The 16,353-nt window shown below is 37.5% G+C and overlaps 1 protein-coding gene across 1 annotated transcript in view; it reads right to left on the bottom strand.

The window, feature by feature from the left end:
* Window positions 1–240: 240 nt before the first annotated feature.
* NBAS (neuroblastoma amplified sequence) overlaps window positions 241–16,353 on the bottom strand; it is a 138,504-nt gene continuing 122,391 nt past the window's right edge. The window contains exons 51-52 of the mRNA XM_026037058.1: window positions 12,089–12,217; window positions 241–902 (exon numbers count right to left, since the gene is read on the bottom strand). Coding sequence (XP_025892843.1) covers window positions 627–902; window positions 12,089–12,217 — 405 coding nt within the window. The 3' untranslated portion in view covers window positions 241–626. The remainder of the gene's footprint in view (window positions 903–12,088; window positions 12,218–16,353) is intronic.

The following is a 16,353-nucleotide window of genomic DNA, read 5'->3' as shown; positions in this document are numbered from 1 at the left end:
AGAGAAATTGAGCTTGTCCTTATGAATAAAAGAGCCTCTCCTTACAAGGAGAGAGAGCAATCATAGAAAAAAAAGTAGTTAGAGAAAGAAAAGTTCATTTGTGTCAGGGAGGAAAAAAAGAGAGGCTACCATAATTGCAAAATACTTTACTTATCGCAAACAAAAGCTGTGATAACAACATTGCACAACACCAAATTTTAATATTCCCTGGAATTACTTTTCATTATGATTTTTGTTCCATATAACTTTATAATTATATTTATATTTTACATTATGACAAGAGTAAATTAGTTACAGAAATTGAGCTAAGTCAGATGTAACCTGCCAGATCAGTGATGTTTCATTTCCATGTTTCAGAGGGCAGTCACTTAGCAGTCATCTCCACTCTGAAAGCTTTTATCAGACTCAGTGATTGGCTAACTATGCAACAGAGTGATCCTGTCTGAACCAATACATCTWTTCTGAACAATTAGATGTGCACAGGAATCCACAGTAAATGTGCTTTTAGCATATTCCACAAAATGTAGGTAGGGATAACGAATTTCATTACGTCACTAGAACAACGATTCCCGTCCTTATAGAAGGCCCCCAGCTAAAAGGCAGACAAATGACTAATTCCTGCATTGTTAGACCCAGTGCTGAACAGCCTGGAGGGCGGCAGTGAAAGTCCTGAGTGCAGGATGAGTCCCTCTATGGGACATGAGGAGGGACCCTGCCTCCGCRTTGAACCCTGCTTCCTTCAGCTGCTTTGCTACTTCCTCCACATCCCAGCCTCCTTCGTCCTGCTTGGCCAGCAGGTGTTCGATAAGGGGAGGATAGAGAGCCGTAGACACGCACTTCACCACTAACTTTGCACTGAGGAGCAAGGAAAGTATTTCGGCGTCACAGTTGGAATCATCAACCTACAAAGAAAAAACAAACCACAATAATTAAAAATGAATTACTCAGTACATCCGTCGAAGAGAACATATCGTGACTGCTGTAACTGCCCAGCCTAGCCCTGAAAACGAGATGATAAAGTGTTCTGAGTGGATTAACAACAGTGATGCACACCTTGCATATTTCAAAACATTTAAAGGTATTTAACATTATTATATTAATGCAAAACTTGGCTYGCATATTACTTTACACTAAGGAAGAAAGATGCTTAGCTACTTAAAGATTACATGACAAGCTTTATAGATTTTTGACAGGTTCTCAGCACTACGTGTAGAYGGTCCACACCTTTAACTCCATGTGAAGAAAGATGCCGAGATGAGTCAGATCAGAGGAAATTAGATACTTTATTGACATGMCATATTGCACTGTAGGTAGACAACATTCTCAGACTCAACAAGCTTTTCTAAAGTTCCAGCACTCACAACAAAGATCAAATTTTACAAATTATGCAGCTTACTTTAAAAAGATTTGGAGCAAATCTCTCCTAGGTGCCTTAATATGCAGGTCTGTTTTAATCAGCGCTCTGTCAGTTCAAGTGCAACAAAACAACATCTCACAACTAAACAGCCAAATGAGTGGCAGATGAYGGTCATTTTCCTAAGACTGCATACACATCCCATCAAATAACAAATACACTAATCAAATTACTATATTTATACTATTTTTCACTTAAAAAAATCCCCATTTTATTTTCTAAAGCACTTGTGCTTTAGAAACACTACCTTACAAGACTGATAGCAGAGTATCTGCGAGTAAAAGCAATCCTATGATCCTCTGATTTGGTACCACTTTTGAAGATTGGTTCAGCTGCCACTGCTGAGGGAGCAGAGGAAACGACTACTATGTACCCAGAGATTCAGCACAGACATTTGAATTTAAGACTCTTTTGATCTAATTAGCAACACAAATCATTTAATCTTAATTCTTTTCAGRACAGCATCTAAAGCTTTCTTGCCTCTCTCTCACTCAGTTCTAGCTATAATAGCACAAATGTCTTAATGTCTTCATGTTCTTGGTACCATCCACTCTCCAGAACATTACAATGAGCTCTTTGTAATCCCACAGGATTTGCACCACCATTTTTCAGAGTAAGATTAATAAGATGATTTATTATTATTATTATTATTACAAGAAGTTTAAACTTACCTATGATCTATTAATCCAGAAAAACAAATTTGATGGTAAAAATCTCAGATGTGTATACCATGAGACCACGCACACCACTGAACTTTGGCCATCAAAGTACAAATCAGAACAAATACGTACTGAATGCACATCATGACAAGACTCTAAACTTTGGCACCTAACTTGCAGGAATCAATACTCCATTTGTATGCACAGGAACACAGAGAGTTCATAAGAAACTATTAGCAAGCTCCATTGAAATCAATGAGAAATCTGMCACAAACTTCAAAAGAAGCACTTCCTTTGAAGCAACCACAAATGCTTTTAGAAGAAAAGTACTTATTGTATCTAAATACTTTAGACTACAGAGTGTTAAGGAAGTTTCTCTTCTGTTAAAAGAGTTGAAAAGTCATAATCATGACAGAAAGGATGCATATGATAAGCCAAGGAAATTGAAGAAATTTTTAATTTATATTTTGGAAGAGATGCACCCTTTATAATATTTAATATAAACAGGAAAGAAACCAAACATGAAATGTTGCAGTATGGAAATGTTGTAGTATGCTATATTTCATCCAGCAAAAATCCATATATAAAACATTCCAGGCGTAGCTATTCTCTAATTAAGCAATTTAACCCAATTAACCAATATTTGCCATCCATAACACATGATCATTACTTTCCAATTATTATTTTCGCCTCCTTTGGAATTTCAGGAGTCCATCAGAAAAAAACAAAACAAAAAACAAATAAACAGAAAACCCCATTGATTTATCACATTAAACATGAAAGGTTTGCAAAGAGATTGCAGTTTTACCTTATTTTATCCTATTTCTTCCAGTAGGTCCTTCAGGTATTTTTCTCTTCTTTCCATCAAAATTTTAAAAGATAATTTTGATTTCTTCAAGTCTTCAGCATTTTCATAATTAGCTACACAGAAGACTCTTATGCTAATGCAATAATGCATAGTAGCTCTAGCCCCAGTTTACAGAACAGGTCCCAGAATGGTGGGGATGCCCATCCACTTTAAGTTGCCCACTCTTTAAATTCTTAATTGCTAATCAATACTCTAAATTTCCACATGTTGTTATTGGCATAATTTCCTGCCAATCAGACACACTAAGTAAAATTACTAATGTTGGCATCATATAGCATACCACCCAGTACTCTAAACTGTTATGCAGCCAGATCGCTGCTTTTCTGAGGTGGAAGATTGGAGGGATATTCTGCCCTACCTCTGAGCTCCACATGCTCTATCCTAGACCTGTATGGAAGACTCAAGTTTAAGAGGTGATGTAGTATTTTATTTTATGGAGAAAAACAAGCAAACAAACACACACCAATAATTATGATAATGAGATTAACAACAGGATGTGACATTTGATTTAAGTTAGTTTTTAGGCTATTATTCAGCCAATAGAAACACTCTAGATTAGTGAAATTTCATACACTGAAAAACTAGAAACTGAAGACAGACAAGTCTGAAGGTAAAATATCTCYGTCTTGTGTGCAAGACAACAAATCATTTAGACATCCGGCTTATAGATGCCAGTGTACACAGAAGCATAACAACCTATATACACGCACAAACAAGATCACTGAGTCACTGCGCATATATGCAAGAGCATATAAAAAGCTCRAGTGTGCCTGACAGCTCAAACTTAAGCTCAGATACTACAGTAGATTAAACTGGTTCACAACSGTTTCCATTTTCTGACTTCAAGGTTGTCACAAGATCTAGTGAGAAAGATGAAACCTCTGTAATGTTTTATTTTTCTCCACTGTGTGGAGACAGAAGAAGGCAAGAAGATCTGGTGAACACATTTCATTGGGCAAAGAACATTAGTTCTGCAGTGCCTCAGGAAGTCTGAGTGGCATCTTGTGGATGTGGGACAAACACAGAGAAGTCAGTAGTAACTGACGAGAAATTTGTACAAAAATAATCAGCTAAGRAAAATGGAATATCTACTTATTTTTAGCAATTTTGCAACTCTACATCATGCTAGCATGTTATCAGGTGTATATGAAACATACCCAACTTAAAGAAAAAATAGATAGGCATAAATTACTTAGTAGCATCTCTACTCATAGAAACACCTATAATCATATTAGTATTACATATATATATGTAAACAAATTTGAAGATACTTTACACACCGAGTAGCCGAGTTTGGATAATATTGTAAAAGATTAAAAAATAAATGAATTTAAATGCATTTTAAGACTAGGTAAATTTACATTTAATTTTAAATTAGAAAAAWCAACATTAAAGCAAAAACTTAGTAAAGTGATTTAAAGTAGTTATTGATAGCATATATTTAAAACTCTAAAAAATATAGTATAAGGAGGATTAATATGTGAAAATGGGATTTTTGCAAGAAATAACTCAACTATGACTGTAGGGCTCTCCAATCTAGAAGAGGCAGTTTAGGGTGCATATGAGAGATAGCAGAATGAGACTATACAATGATTGATTAAACTTTTTTTCTTTTTTCCATAAATCAAGAACTATGAAGCATCTATTGAATCTTTTAGGATCAGATTAAAGTAGGATTAGAGTAAATAATARAAAACAGGCTTGGGGAAAATTGGAAAAGATTGAGAAAAAAAACAGAGTTTTTAACAGAGAGTTACTTAGTTCACAAACATACACAGTTAATGTAACTGGAAGTCGGAAGAAAAACTTGAAATGTTATTTAAATTAACACACACAGCTGTCAAGTGTATACTAGCATAAACATACCAAAATTAGTCAAAACCTCTCTAAATGCATTATATATTCTTTTTCAAAATATTTCCTTTGACAAATTGCACTGAATTACAGAATGTTTGAGGTTGGAGGGCACCTCAAGAGATCATCTCGCCCAGCCTTCCTGCTCCAACAGGGATACCTACAGCATGTGGCACAGGGTGGCAACCAGGTGGGTTTGGAAGACCTGCAGAGAAGGAGACTCCACAACCTCCCTGGGCAACCTGTGCCAGGGCTCTGTCACCCTCACACTGAAAAAGTTCTTCCTCAGATGGAGATGGAACTTCCTGTGTTGCAGCTTACACCCATTACTCCTTGTCCTATCACTGACCACCACTGAGAAGAGCTTGGCCCCTTCCTCCCTACATTCTTCCCTTCAGGTACTTAAACATATCGACCAGATCTMCTCTCAGTCTTCTCTTCTCCAGGCTAAACCAGCCCAGCTCACTTCCTCATATGAGAGATGCTCCAGTACCTTAATCATCTTTGTTGCCCTCCGTTGGACCCTCTCTAGAAGTTCCACATCCCTCTTATACTTGGGAGTCCAGAACTGCACACACTATTCCAGGTGCAGCCTCACCAGAGCTGAGTAGAGGGGCAGAATCTCCTCCCTTGACCTGCTGGCAACACTCCTCCTCATGTAGGCCAGGATCCCATTGGCCTTCTTGGCCACAAGGGCACACTGCTGACTCATGGTTAACTTCATGTCAATCAGGACTCCCAGGTCCCTCTCCATGGAGCTCTCTCCAGCAGGTCGACCCCTAATCTGTACTGGTGCCTGGGGTTCTTCCTCCCCAGGTGCAGGACCCTGCACTTGTCCTTGTTGAACCTCATGAGGTTCCTCCATGCCCAACTCTCCAGCCTGTCCAGGTCCCTCTGGATGGCAGCACAGCCCTCTGGAGTGTYGACCATTCCACCCAGCTTGTTACCATTCAAACTTGGTTCAGGGTGCACTCGTTGCCCTCATCTAAGTSATTGATGAACAGGTTGAACAGCACTGGGCCCAGTACTGACCCGTGGGGGACACCACTGGTCACAGGCCTCCAACTGGACTCGGCCCCATTTATTATCACCCTCTGGGTATCTTCTGCCACCCCCTGCCATCCAGCCAGTTCTTAATCCACCTCACTGTGCACTCGTCCAGATCCCACTCCTGGAGCTTTCCTATGAGGATATCATGGGTCATGGTGTTGAAAGCCTTGCTGAAGTCAAGATAGACAACATCCATGGCTCTCCCCTCATCCAGCTGGCCAGTCATCCCATCATAGAAGGTTATTAGCTTCGTCAGACATGACCTCCCCTTGGTGAATCCATGCTKACTACTACTCAACACCTCCTTTGGAAAAGTGCTCTTTCCTTCCTGGAAAGGTGCTCCATCATGGAGCATGGATGGAGGTGAGGCTGACCAGCCTGTGGTTTCCCAACCCCTCCCCTCTTACCCTTTTTGAAGGCTGGTGCAATGTTGGCTCTCTTCCAGTCCTCTGACACCTCCCCTGCTCTCCAGGACCTCTCGAAGATGATAGAAAGCGGCTGAGCAATAACCCCTGCCAGTTCCCTCAGCTCTCTTGGGTGCATCCCATCTGGGCTCATAGATTTACAGGTGACCAGTTTCCCTTAATAATCTCTAAACCCATCCTCCTCGACCAGCGGAGAGTCTCCCACTCTCCCAGTTTTCCCTCTTGTGTCGTTGTGGCTTTTTGCAAATTTGTGAAAAAAAGAGTTAAACCCAATTAAAGGTAATTACTGAAATCAACCTTACAGTCCCTCTTATTGCAGAGCAGTTTCCTCTGGGCAGAGGGCAAAGGCATGTCCTTATTAACGAGTCAGTTTACCCGCCTGTCTAGGCAGTGCCTTTATAATCTCGAGATCCCAACTGCGTCTTAAAGTGCCGGCTCCAGCAAAGTGACTGCAGCTGCTCCTAGAAGCAGCTTCCCAGTGACACACACGCAGCTGACTRCAGTTTTAGCAGCTGTCAAGAGAGGTAGGAATCTTCTGTATAGCAACTTTCTTTATTGTGTGAACATGTGAATTAAAAAAAATAAAAAATAAACCACAATAGTGACKGGCTCAGAGTATTCACAATGGAAGAAAATTGTCCTGCCTGTCTGGCCTTTCATGCTGAGGATATTGAATCTTYCATTAGTGTAAAACCTGCTACTGCTGGAAGGCTTGAATAGGAGACGCTTTAGCCATCTTTCCTTAACAGGGTTTAATGACACACATTTAGTGTGGTGCCCATACACAGAGTATTCATGGAACAAAGGGAAGAACTAAAGGAGATACTTATGCTAAGAAGAGCTAATCTTGCCTTTTTTTTTTTTTTTTTTTCTTTAACTTATGTAACTTTTTAGGTAGTAGCTGAAATTTACTGTTGAATTCATTCAAAACGTGGGCATTCATATGGTCCCTCTGATGACTAACTCTTTAAATTTAGATTCTGACAACTGATACCTTTTCATGGTAAACACGTGCATATGCATCTGGAAGGTGAGAGACGCAGCATTAAAGCAGAATTGCAACAGGTGCTGCCACCACTTTTGCTGAAGCAGAGCCACAACACTAAGCTTCAACAGGGTTTGTGCATTTTATCAAATGTCTCTTCAGTGCAAACTTTATAAATGGTTCTGCAGCTAGAGGTGAAAAACCACATCCTGCCAAGGTTCCCTTCAGCAGACAGAGAAGCAGAGATTCCCACACATGCTGTCTCCGTGAGCCTTAAATCCTCTCTGCATATGTTGAACAGGAAACCCTATACAATTACTGAGGTTTAAGGATGCTTGCCTGGGGCTCTGTCAGCAGCACATGGATTTTATGAACCTGTAAAYGGGTTTAGACCTGAGATATTCAGGTCTGCCAAAGGAGCAGCTCCTCCAAGYAAGCAGAGGCCATGAGTCTGAAAGATCATTAAAAAGAAGCTTAGATGCAGAACAGGTGAGTAAAGGTGAGTCCYGCCCAAGAGGGCAGCTCTTCTAATGTACTCCAAAATGGACCTGTAGGCATCTAGGAAGCTTTACCGTTTAACTGATGGGACCTCCAAAATGTAACGTGACCATGAAGGCAAGRACTGTGTGCATCTATTTCCCAGGAAATAACAAACAACAACAATCAACACCTATAGGGCTAATACCACATCTTATATCAGTACCCAGTATTTTTACTGATTGTTAACATGGCCTAACACACTCGAGAGGTTGCAGGTGATCCAAAACCATCCCTCCTATTGGGAGAATTCTGCACAAGCGAAGGCAGGTTAGAAGCTTCCTTTTCCCTTATGGAGTAAGGGATAATACAAGGCCCGGGTAATTCAACATCAGCACTTTTTGCCCAGGTGTCTAGCAGTTCTGGCATTATCTAAAGATAGGATTTCTTCCTGCTCTGTGACTCTAAGTTATGCATTATGAAATCTGTGCGTTATGAAATATGGATACTAATGGAAAGATAAGCGCTGCTGATGGCAATAGCAGAAAAGAACCGAGCTCGCACTTTCCTAGGCTATTAGTTCTACACCACTAGCAGAGGTAAAAATGGTTTTCATTATTTCCTGAATGGAGTCTGGACAGCTAAAGGACAAATAAAATAAGAGGACAGAAAAAGAGTTAGATTCTACCAACTGGGGAAGAGATACTTAATCACTGTAAGGTTACATACACATACATTTTACAAGATATATATATATAATATATATATATGTATATATATTTTAAGAGAAGACACACAAACTGCTGTAAATAGCAGACCAAAGTGCCAAACTGTCTGGATAAGACTCGGAATTCCATTATTTTCATGCATTCTTCATAACTTTTTGTATTCTTCAGCAATGATATTAGATAGTCYGATTACTTCAACATTGAAAGTATAACTGGGAAAAGTTAATATTTTAAAGTATTCTCTAGTTCTACTTTACATTAAAGCCTTGGTTGAAGGCTTCAATCTGCTCTGATTATAGTGACTTTCATTTGTAAGCAAGCTGTCTTAACCACTTCCTTATCAACAGGTAAGAGAATATTTATTTGTTCTAAAGTACAAAAACTCCTTCCTGATGTTCCCAATGTCAAGCAAACAGACAACCCTAAAACCCTTCCCTAGAACAATGTCTCTTAAAAGACTGACTCTATTGATAATAATAAGCTACTTAAAATAAAGTGATCTACTGTTAACCAAACAAAACACCTAYTATATACTTAATATCAGAATGGCCTAGCTATTTTTGTCATCCAAAAATGGCAATCTGCGGTTTTCAAAAGGATAGACGATAAAAAGAAAGGTCTGCAATTTCAAAAAAGCTTACACAAAATTCTGGCTGTTTTATGATAGGCAAAAGCTGTACAATTCCTCGTCTCAGCACTTCCACATCATCCCTGTAACTGTGAGCACCCATAAAGCTGTCAGCAGCGCAACAAACGGCTCGCGACGCAGCCACCGCATCCGCCAGCGCCGCATTTCCCTGCCGGCCACGTGTCCGCGCCAGCGCCCTCTCAGGGAATCAATAGCTGTGATTTCACTCTGCCGCATGTTATTTGTCCTTTTCCTGGTTAATGTAAACAGGAATGGGTTTCCTATGGGGAAAAAGAAATAATCTACAAAAAAAAAAAAAAAAGTGCTAACACTCCTATTGCTGCCTTTTTGGTAAGCATGAAGTACATACAAAATTATACCTAATAACCAACATGGAGAGAGCTAAGCATCACTTTTAGGAAAATACCAACTAACACAAGCATAAGAGACGCATACAGAACAAGGAGAAGGCCTCTTTTCTAAACAACACAAGAAAAGCTTTTATCACGGCATTCTTCTATGCTCGTTGATTTTCTAAGACTGGCAATGAATCTCATGTACTGGGTAAGCTCCGTGCCTGACGTAACCGAGTCAGTATTTAAATTTTCATTGAGCTACGAGGAAAGAGCTACGAGCAAGGCCAAATGGTGTGACAATTCCAGACTATGCACATTGCTACAGAACAAATTGTATGCACAAATTTGTATGCACCAATTAATATTTGGAAAAAAAATATACAGAGTAGTTTACCAAGGTGCTTCCTGCATTAGAAGGACAAAAATAAAATTATTCCCAGAATACACAGGTATACTAAGTGCTTTATATTAGTAGGAAGATAATATGCTTCCTAAACCTAAAAGCTTTATTATAATGCAATCAAGCAGGAATGCAGCAATTGAAAAGGTCAGTTGAGAGAGCAGCACAATTAGCAGCCATTCAGAGAACACTATTGTATGGCACTGTACTAAAAAAAATAGTTTAATAAAATATATTCAGACATAATTCCTGTTAGCCAGTTTAAGAGCTAGTCACTCACAGGAAAGCTTTCACCTGCCACCAAAGTCCACTGGAAAAGGTTAACAAGAGCAAACAGATGTGAAAGTGCAGGCATACGTCAAATCCTCAATTCCTTTTTTGTATGATCACCTTATTTACATAAACAGTTATAAATAATTTACTTTGCAAATGCAAAATCTCTGACTGTGGATGTTATTAGAAATGTACCAAAACAATGAAGAGAATCTGTTGTTTTGATGGTTAATATTTATAGGGTTTAATTTTTGAGAAAATTCAGATAATTTGCATTCTATTTACTTTAAAAAATGAAACAGAAACATCTTCATAAAACCTCTAGTTCTTTGCTTAAAGCAAACTCAGCAAGAAAATACTCCAAACTGATACCAGGTGTTAACTTTGGTATGGGAATTTTGATGCAAGCAGATGTATAACAGACAAAATTCTGTACAACCRTTTTAAACATCCACCAAAACAAGTTCAAGCAGACTGTGGTTTATCTGCTACAGGAAGCACTAGGTGGTTCTGAAGGAAAAGTAGCAACGTACGAAATAGAATCCATTTTTTCCATATTTCCTGCTTCTGTGGCTACCCTTTAGTGCTCCATGCTCTGAGCCCTCCTGAAGAAGGGGAAGGAGGTAAAACTTCCCTTCTGAAGCTGAGCATGAACAAAAGGAAAAACCTCCTGGAATACACGGTGCAGCACAGTGAAAAAGGTGGAACAAACGAGGAGGAAGGGAGTGAGGATGGGCTTTTCAGGAGAAGGCCAAGAAGAGCAGGATGACAAGRATCTCTTCCAGAAGAAGGGATGGTGTGAAAGTAGGGAATGGGATTGCATCACATTTGTTGCAACTCAGGAATTTGAAAAACTTGTTGGAATGAACATAGCTACAATGGGAGGCTGACTTGGATGGACCTTTCACAAAAGGATAACTTTCTCAAGCTGTATTCCGACAGATCACATTTTAAAAGATTTTGTATTTTGTTTAGGAATAATTATTTTAAAAACGTTTCAGACACCTGATGTCCTTTAATAGTATTTTCCAGCTCAAAGCAGATTTCACTTCCGACGTAGCATACTGGAAATACACCTTTAATTACTGCTCTATATTGTCATCTGCAATCAAGAGCTCTCGAAGAGACAGTGTAGAACATGGAGTTGATAGAGATGAGGCTTTTCAGGGGGCATGATTAAATATACTGTATAACATACAATAACGTACAATTTTACATCCACCTCAGTTCTCTAAGACATATGAAACAATACAAAAAGGAAAAAAAAAAAACTAAAAGACAATATGAAGAATGCTTTTCCTAGCAGACTATGTTTCATCATTTTAGGTATTATTACTTAAATGAAAAGTAATTATACTGGCAAAAATTAGTAGTATAGCTTTTTAACTGTTGAAAAGCATACAGTAATGTCTTTCACTTTCTTTCCAAAGAAACCAGAGGGAGTATTTACTTTTTTCCTCTAGAAATTTTGCAATGGTATCCAATAAAACCTGTTTGGAGAAGGATAAAAGTGCCCAAACGTATTATCTTACATTTTAACCATTCTATAATAAGAACAATGATGCATCGCATCACATGTACATGAACAAAGTGCCAAGTCTATCAGAAACAAGTTATCTCATTTGAGGTACTATTATCACCCACAAAGTAAAAAGCAAACAAAAAAGCCCAACAAAACCCTACAAGGCCCTACAAGAGATAACAATCTACTTAATATAACACAGTAATTTCTGTTCCAGCACATTGACCTTCAATAGAGTAGTGGATAATTTAAAGAAAATACTAGGAGCTTTAATCACCTCAAGAACATAAAAGATCTTACTGGCTTGTGTTACTGCTCACTGTGGACTCACAGCTGTGGAAAATCTTAATAATGATAACGGGCCCAACAGTACCTGCTTACTGTATCATAATAAAGAAGTGAATTTATTACTTCAAATTCTGAAAGATGGTTAATTCAACTGCTCATACCTTAGCTACAGCCTTTATCTGCTCCAGTGCCACAGCATGAAGATCTTCATCTTTGCTTTCGACCAGCAGTTTCAGGGATGGCAGCAGAAGGGACTGGTTAAGCAGCAGCAAACATAATTCTTTTATACACTGCAAGTAAAAGCAAACTCATTCAGTGAGATCTCAGGAGATGCAAACATCATCATTCATACGGAAATTTATGAAAATTATGTGTGAAATGCAAAATGAAAGCCAAACATCTAAAACAAATGAATTCCCTGATGGAAATCTCTCTCTCTGGGAACTTGAAATTACTGAAAATACAAGTTTTCAAGCTGGGAATATAGGGTTATAAGTGAAATGCTTCTTATATCAGAGACAAGGCAGGTCCTGAATCACCATTAGAGCCCCAGATTTTTATGAAAAGAACAACAGAGCAATCACAACATTGTGTGGCACTAAAATATTTGTGCTCACTGATATACTGCAAGGCACAGGAAGAAATTTCACAGACACCTGTGATATTTCAGTAACTCAAACACAATCACAACAGGGGAAATAAAATAAAATAAAATAAAATAAAATAAAATAAAATAAAATAAAATAAAATAAAATAAAATAAAATAAAATAAAATAAAATAAAATAAAATANAAAATAAAATATTGCCTTTTACCAGAGAGTTCAACATTATAAAGCTCTGTTCAAAAGTTTTTCAAATGTTCCATACCCGATCAAATTTTAGCATATTACCTTTCCCACATTCACACAATTTTTTATATCAAATATCACAAATTATTTAGTATCATAAATCTGATACAAAAAAAATGGCAAAATAAAAGTTTTTCAAAAAATACTGTTTCTAAACTTTTACCTTGACCTTCAGTAAAATAATCTCCTACATTTAACCTGCATTCTGCTTTTTCTTAGCATTGCAATGAATTATTCATCTATACACCAAAAACTATTTAGGGTAACAAATTATAACTCTCCTTTCCTCTCTCTTTTTATCTTTTTCCCCCATTTGCAAGGATTTTGTTCGCTGGCCACAATCCTTTCTCAAGGAGAGTTGTATAATGCTGACACCTGGAAAATGGTATCCAAATCTCAGCGGTCTCTCTAAAGTGTCTTCTGAGAGACTGCACTTGTCCAAGGATACRATAGAACACAAGTGGTTTTTAAATACTGTTTGATGTTCAAGGAAAAGTATAGTGACCTGATGACAAAAACATAACTACACTGCTTAGCATAGAAATTTTAGTTGTTATGATCCTGAAAATCTAAAAATTATTTGAAAATAACAATGTTAAACGCTTAGACTGTATGGTATGGTGCTGCACGGAGAACCGTCTTTGCCTGGTTCAGGAAGCTACYTAGCTGTATGTTCCCAGTGTTTTCCAGATTTATATTCTAAAGAAACACTAGGATAAATTATATTATACTGAGCTCTGTCTCACTGAGCTGCTGAAGCTGCTCCCAGAGTTATTCCTGTAAACTCGTATCCTGTGCTGCTTCCAGTAGCTACTGTTGATGCCTTCAGTAAAGGACCAGAGATAGGACCAAGGAATAAGAAGATTAAATAAAAATGTTAAGCTTTKTCTGGCGAGTTGTACACTCGCTTTGATAACTGAATATTCCATGGTATTTCTCTTGAGCGGTATGCTACGCAAAGAAACTCAGGGAATGCAAAGGCAGAGATGTAGGATTCTGTAAGCCTGCCTTATTTTATCTTTATTTTTAAGGCATATCCATGGTAATAAATACAGCATCTGTTCAGAAGAATGAATTCTGATGGTCATAAGACACAAAACCTGAAGGAAATAGCAATTTTATGGCTGTTGGTAGCTTTCTCTGTCTGAAAGCCTATTAAAATCATAAGTGCTCTTAGAAATAACCCATAGCCATAAAGAGGCTCTCAAAAAGAGCCCAATATCATACTGAAGTTGTGGGAGAAAATAAAAATGAAAGTAAGCAAACTGTAATGCTATCAGAAACAGTAAGTCTTTCTAAAAGTAACAGGATTTCACCTAAGTCTCCTCCTGGTCTAGCACTATTCAGTATTTTCATGGATATTGAGTATACTTGTACATTTATACACAACAGGATCATGCTGGCAGAGGCTGAAAGGACCATATTTATGTTTAAAATTATCTGWACAAGAGAAACATATAATCTAAACTTATAAAACTGCATACAAATTAATGTAAAGAAACATAAAAATCAATAATAATAAGCTACAAAAATAATAATAATAAAAAAGAGATTACATGTTTGCTATTGTGTTCTAGGCGACAATCATCTTAAGGCTACTAGCACCTCAAAGTAATTACAGACAGATGCATTTGATCATCTAAGTTTATGGCAATTGGCATTATGACCATCAGTTGATACAGGTATTCAGAGGAGTCGCACTTCAATACCTGCTGAAGGGACAGGGATTTGMCACTTTCTGAAGGGACTGATCAGGCAATGAAACAGAGGTCAGGTAGTCCAAACATGTGCATTCCAAGCAAGTAAAAGAATGCTATTTTATCCAAGAGAAAATGGAAAAAAATCCATAAAAATTATCAATGGGAAAAAAATCTGTCTTCTGAACAATATTTATCCCTCTCTCCAAAAAAAGAAAATAAAACAAATAAACAAAACAACGAAAAAAATCATCAAGAAAAAACAGAACAGGTTCCAAAGCCACRTGACTCCTCAGAAGAAGCCTGGTTGTAAAAGCAAACAAAATCTCAAGGAAATCCAGCACTGAGAGGAACAAAGGAAGACATTTTTCTGAATCTGTTTAGATCTGCAATAGTTCTTCTACCTTTTAGACGATCGTGCCTTGAAGTTAATTTTTTTTTTTTTCCATTACAGGCTTTCGACTTCAGAATGGCAAATGTTATTCACTGTCATAAATTGATCTCTTCTCAATCAGTGTATTTACTGAAATGTGAAGTCATCTAAATGTGGTAATTGTCAGTAATCAGATTTTCATGTAACTGTGCCACGTAATCTCAACTCTCTAATTTGTGCACTTAAGTATTGCAGGGGTGCATACAAATCAGCTAAATTCATGAACATCATTCYCACACACGCGTAGCAGATATGCAGACTGAGCTGTTTTAGCTGCACAATTAAACATTTTATGTAGTTCCTGTTACTGCATGGCATTCTAGTCATAAAAAAATGAATTTTACATTGGTCAAGCTATTGGAGACTAGAGTACATTTCAGTCATAATGTATCTCTGTACTGTATATGAATATTCACATCCCATGAGGTGGTCTTCAAGCATGCTGTTCATCGAAAAAAGATGGCACATCCATATATAACAGCCAACTAATAGCAAAATTGTAATTTTTGGAATTACTTATTATTAATTCCTTGATTTACTTGTTGTACAATTCGAGGAAAAAAAAATAAAAAGAGCACATCTCATTCCTACGTAGAACTCACAGAACTGGGAAACCGACTGCTTTAAAAATATGATCATAAATTGAGATTTGCTTTCCCAGCTCCAATTTGGTGAAYTTGAAAACTCAACTCTTTGTCAGAGTTTGGCTACTTCCATGTGCTGGTAAAATCTAGACGGCTTTAKGAGTTATGATGAATAAGTGAATGGCTGCTAAAGAAACACTCCATTCTATTATGACAAACCCAARGACACAGAAACTTACCGTCCACCAAAAACTGAATTTATCAGTGAGTTTACTGGCACCTTCTGGAATTATGTTTTACATAAACTTAACATGAGCAAAATCAGAAAAAGAAAACAAAAAAGAAGAAAAATAAGAAACAAGAATCCCCCCCCCCCACTGCAGACAGACACATCTGCCTACATTTCAAATGGAATGTGCTGCATCTATTCTTCAAGTCTTAATAGCAACTATTTTCTATAATTGTATGAAAATGACAAGGAATTAGCACAGTAAGAAATATGCACAGGACAACTCTAAAGTTGTGTGAAATTTATAARGCATTTCTCAAATCTGTTCTCAGGAGGATATAATGTTTATACATAACACACTTCATTAATCTTCTGCTTAAGAGGTACTTGGATGCAAGTGAACATACATGGTTAATGAAGACGGAATACCACACTTCCTTCCAAGAAGCAATGCTTGCATATAAATTTCATGACAAACAAGTTTTTTAAGGATACCTTAGTAAGTTTTATACATATATCAGTGGAAAAATTTTTGTTTATTTAATAACTTTTGCCACATTGACTTCAACTAATAATGAATTATTAGAAACTTTCTTCAAAGAAAAATGTAGGCTGGAATAGACCTGTAGGAAAC

Source organism: Nothoprocta perdicaria, unplaced genomic scaffold, assembly GCF_003342845.1.
Source record: "Nothoprocta perdicaria isolate Ctin4 unplaced genomic scaffold, notPer1 scaffold_19, whole genome shotgun sequence".
In the NCBI taxonomy this organism is placed as follows: domain Eukaryota; kingdom Metazoa; phylum Chordata; class Aves; order Tinamiformes; family Tinamidae; genus Nothoprocta; species Nothoprocta perdicaria.
The sequence above is the reverse complement of the archived record's forward strand: the minus strand, read 5'-3'. Positions and strand labels throughout refer to the sequence as shown.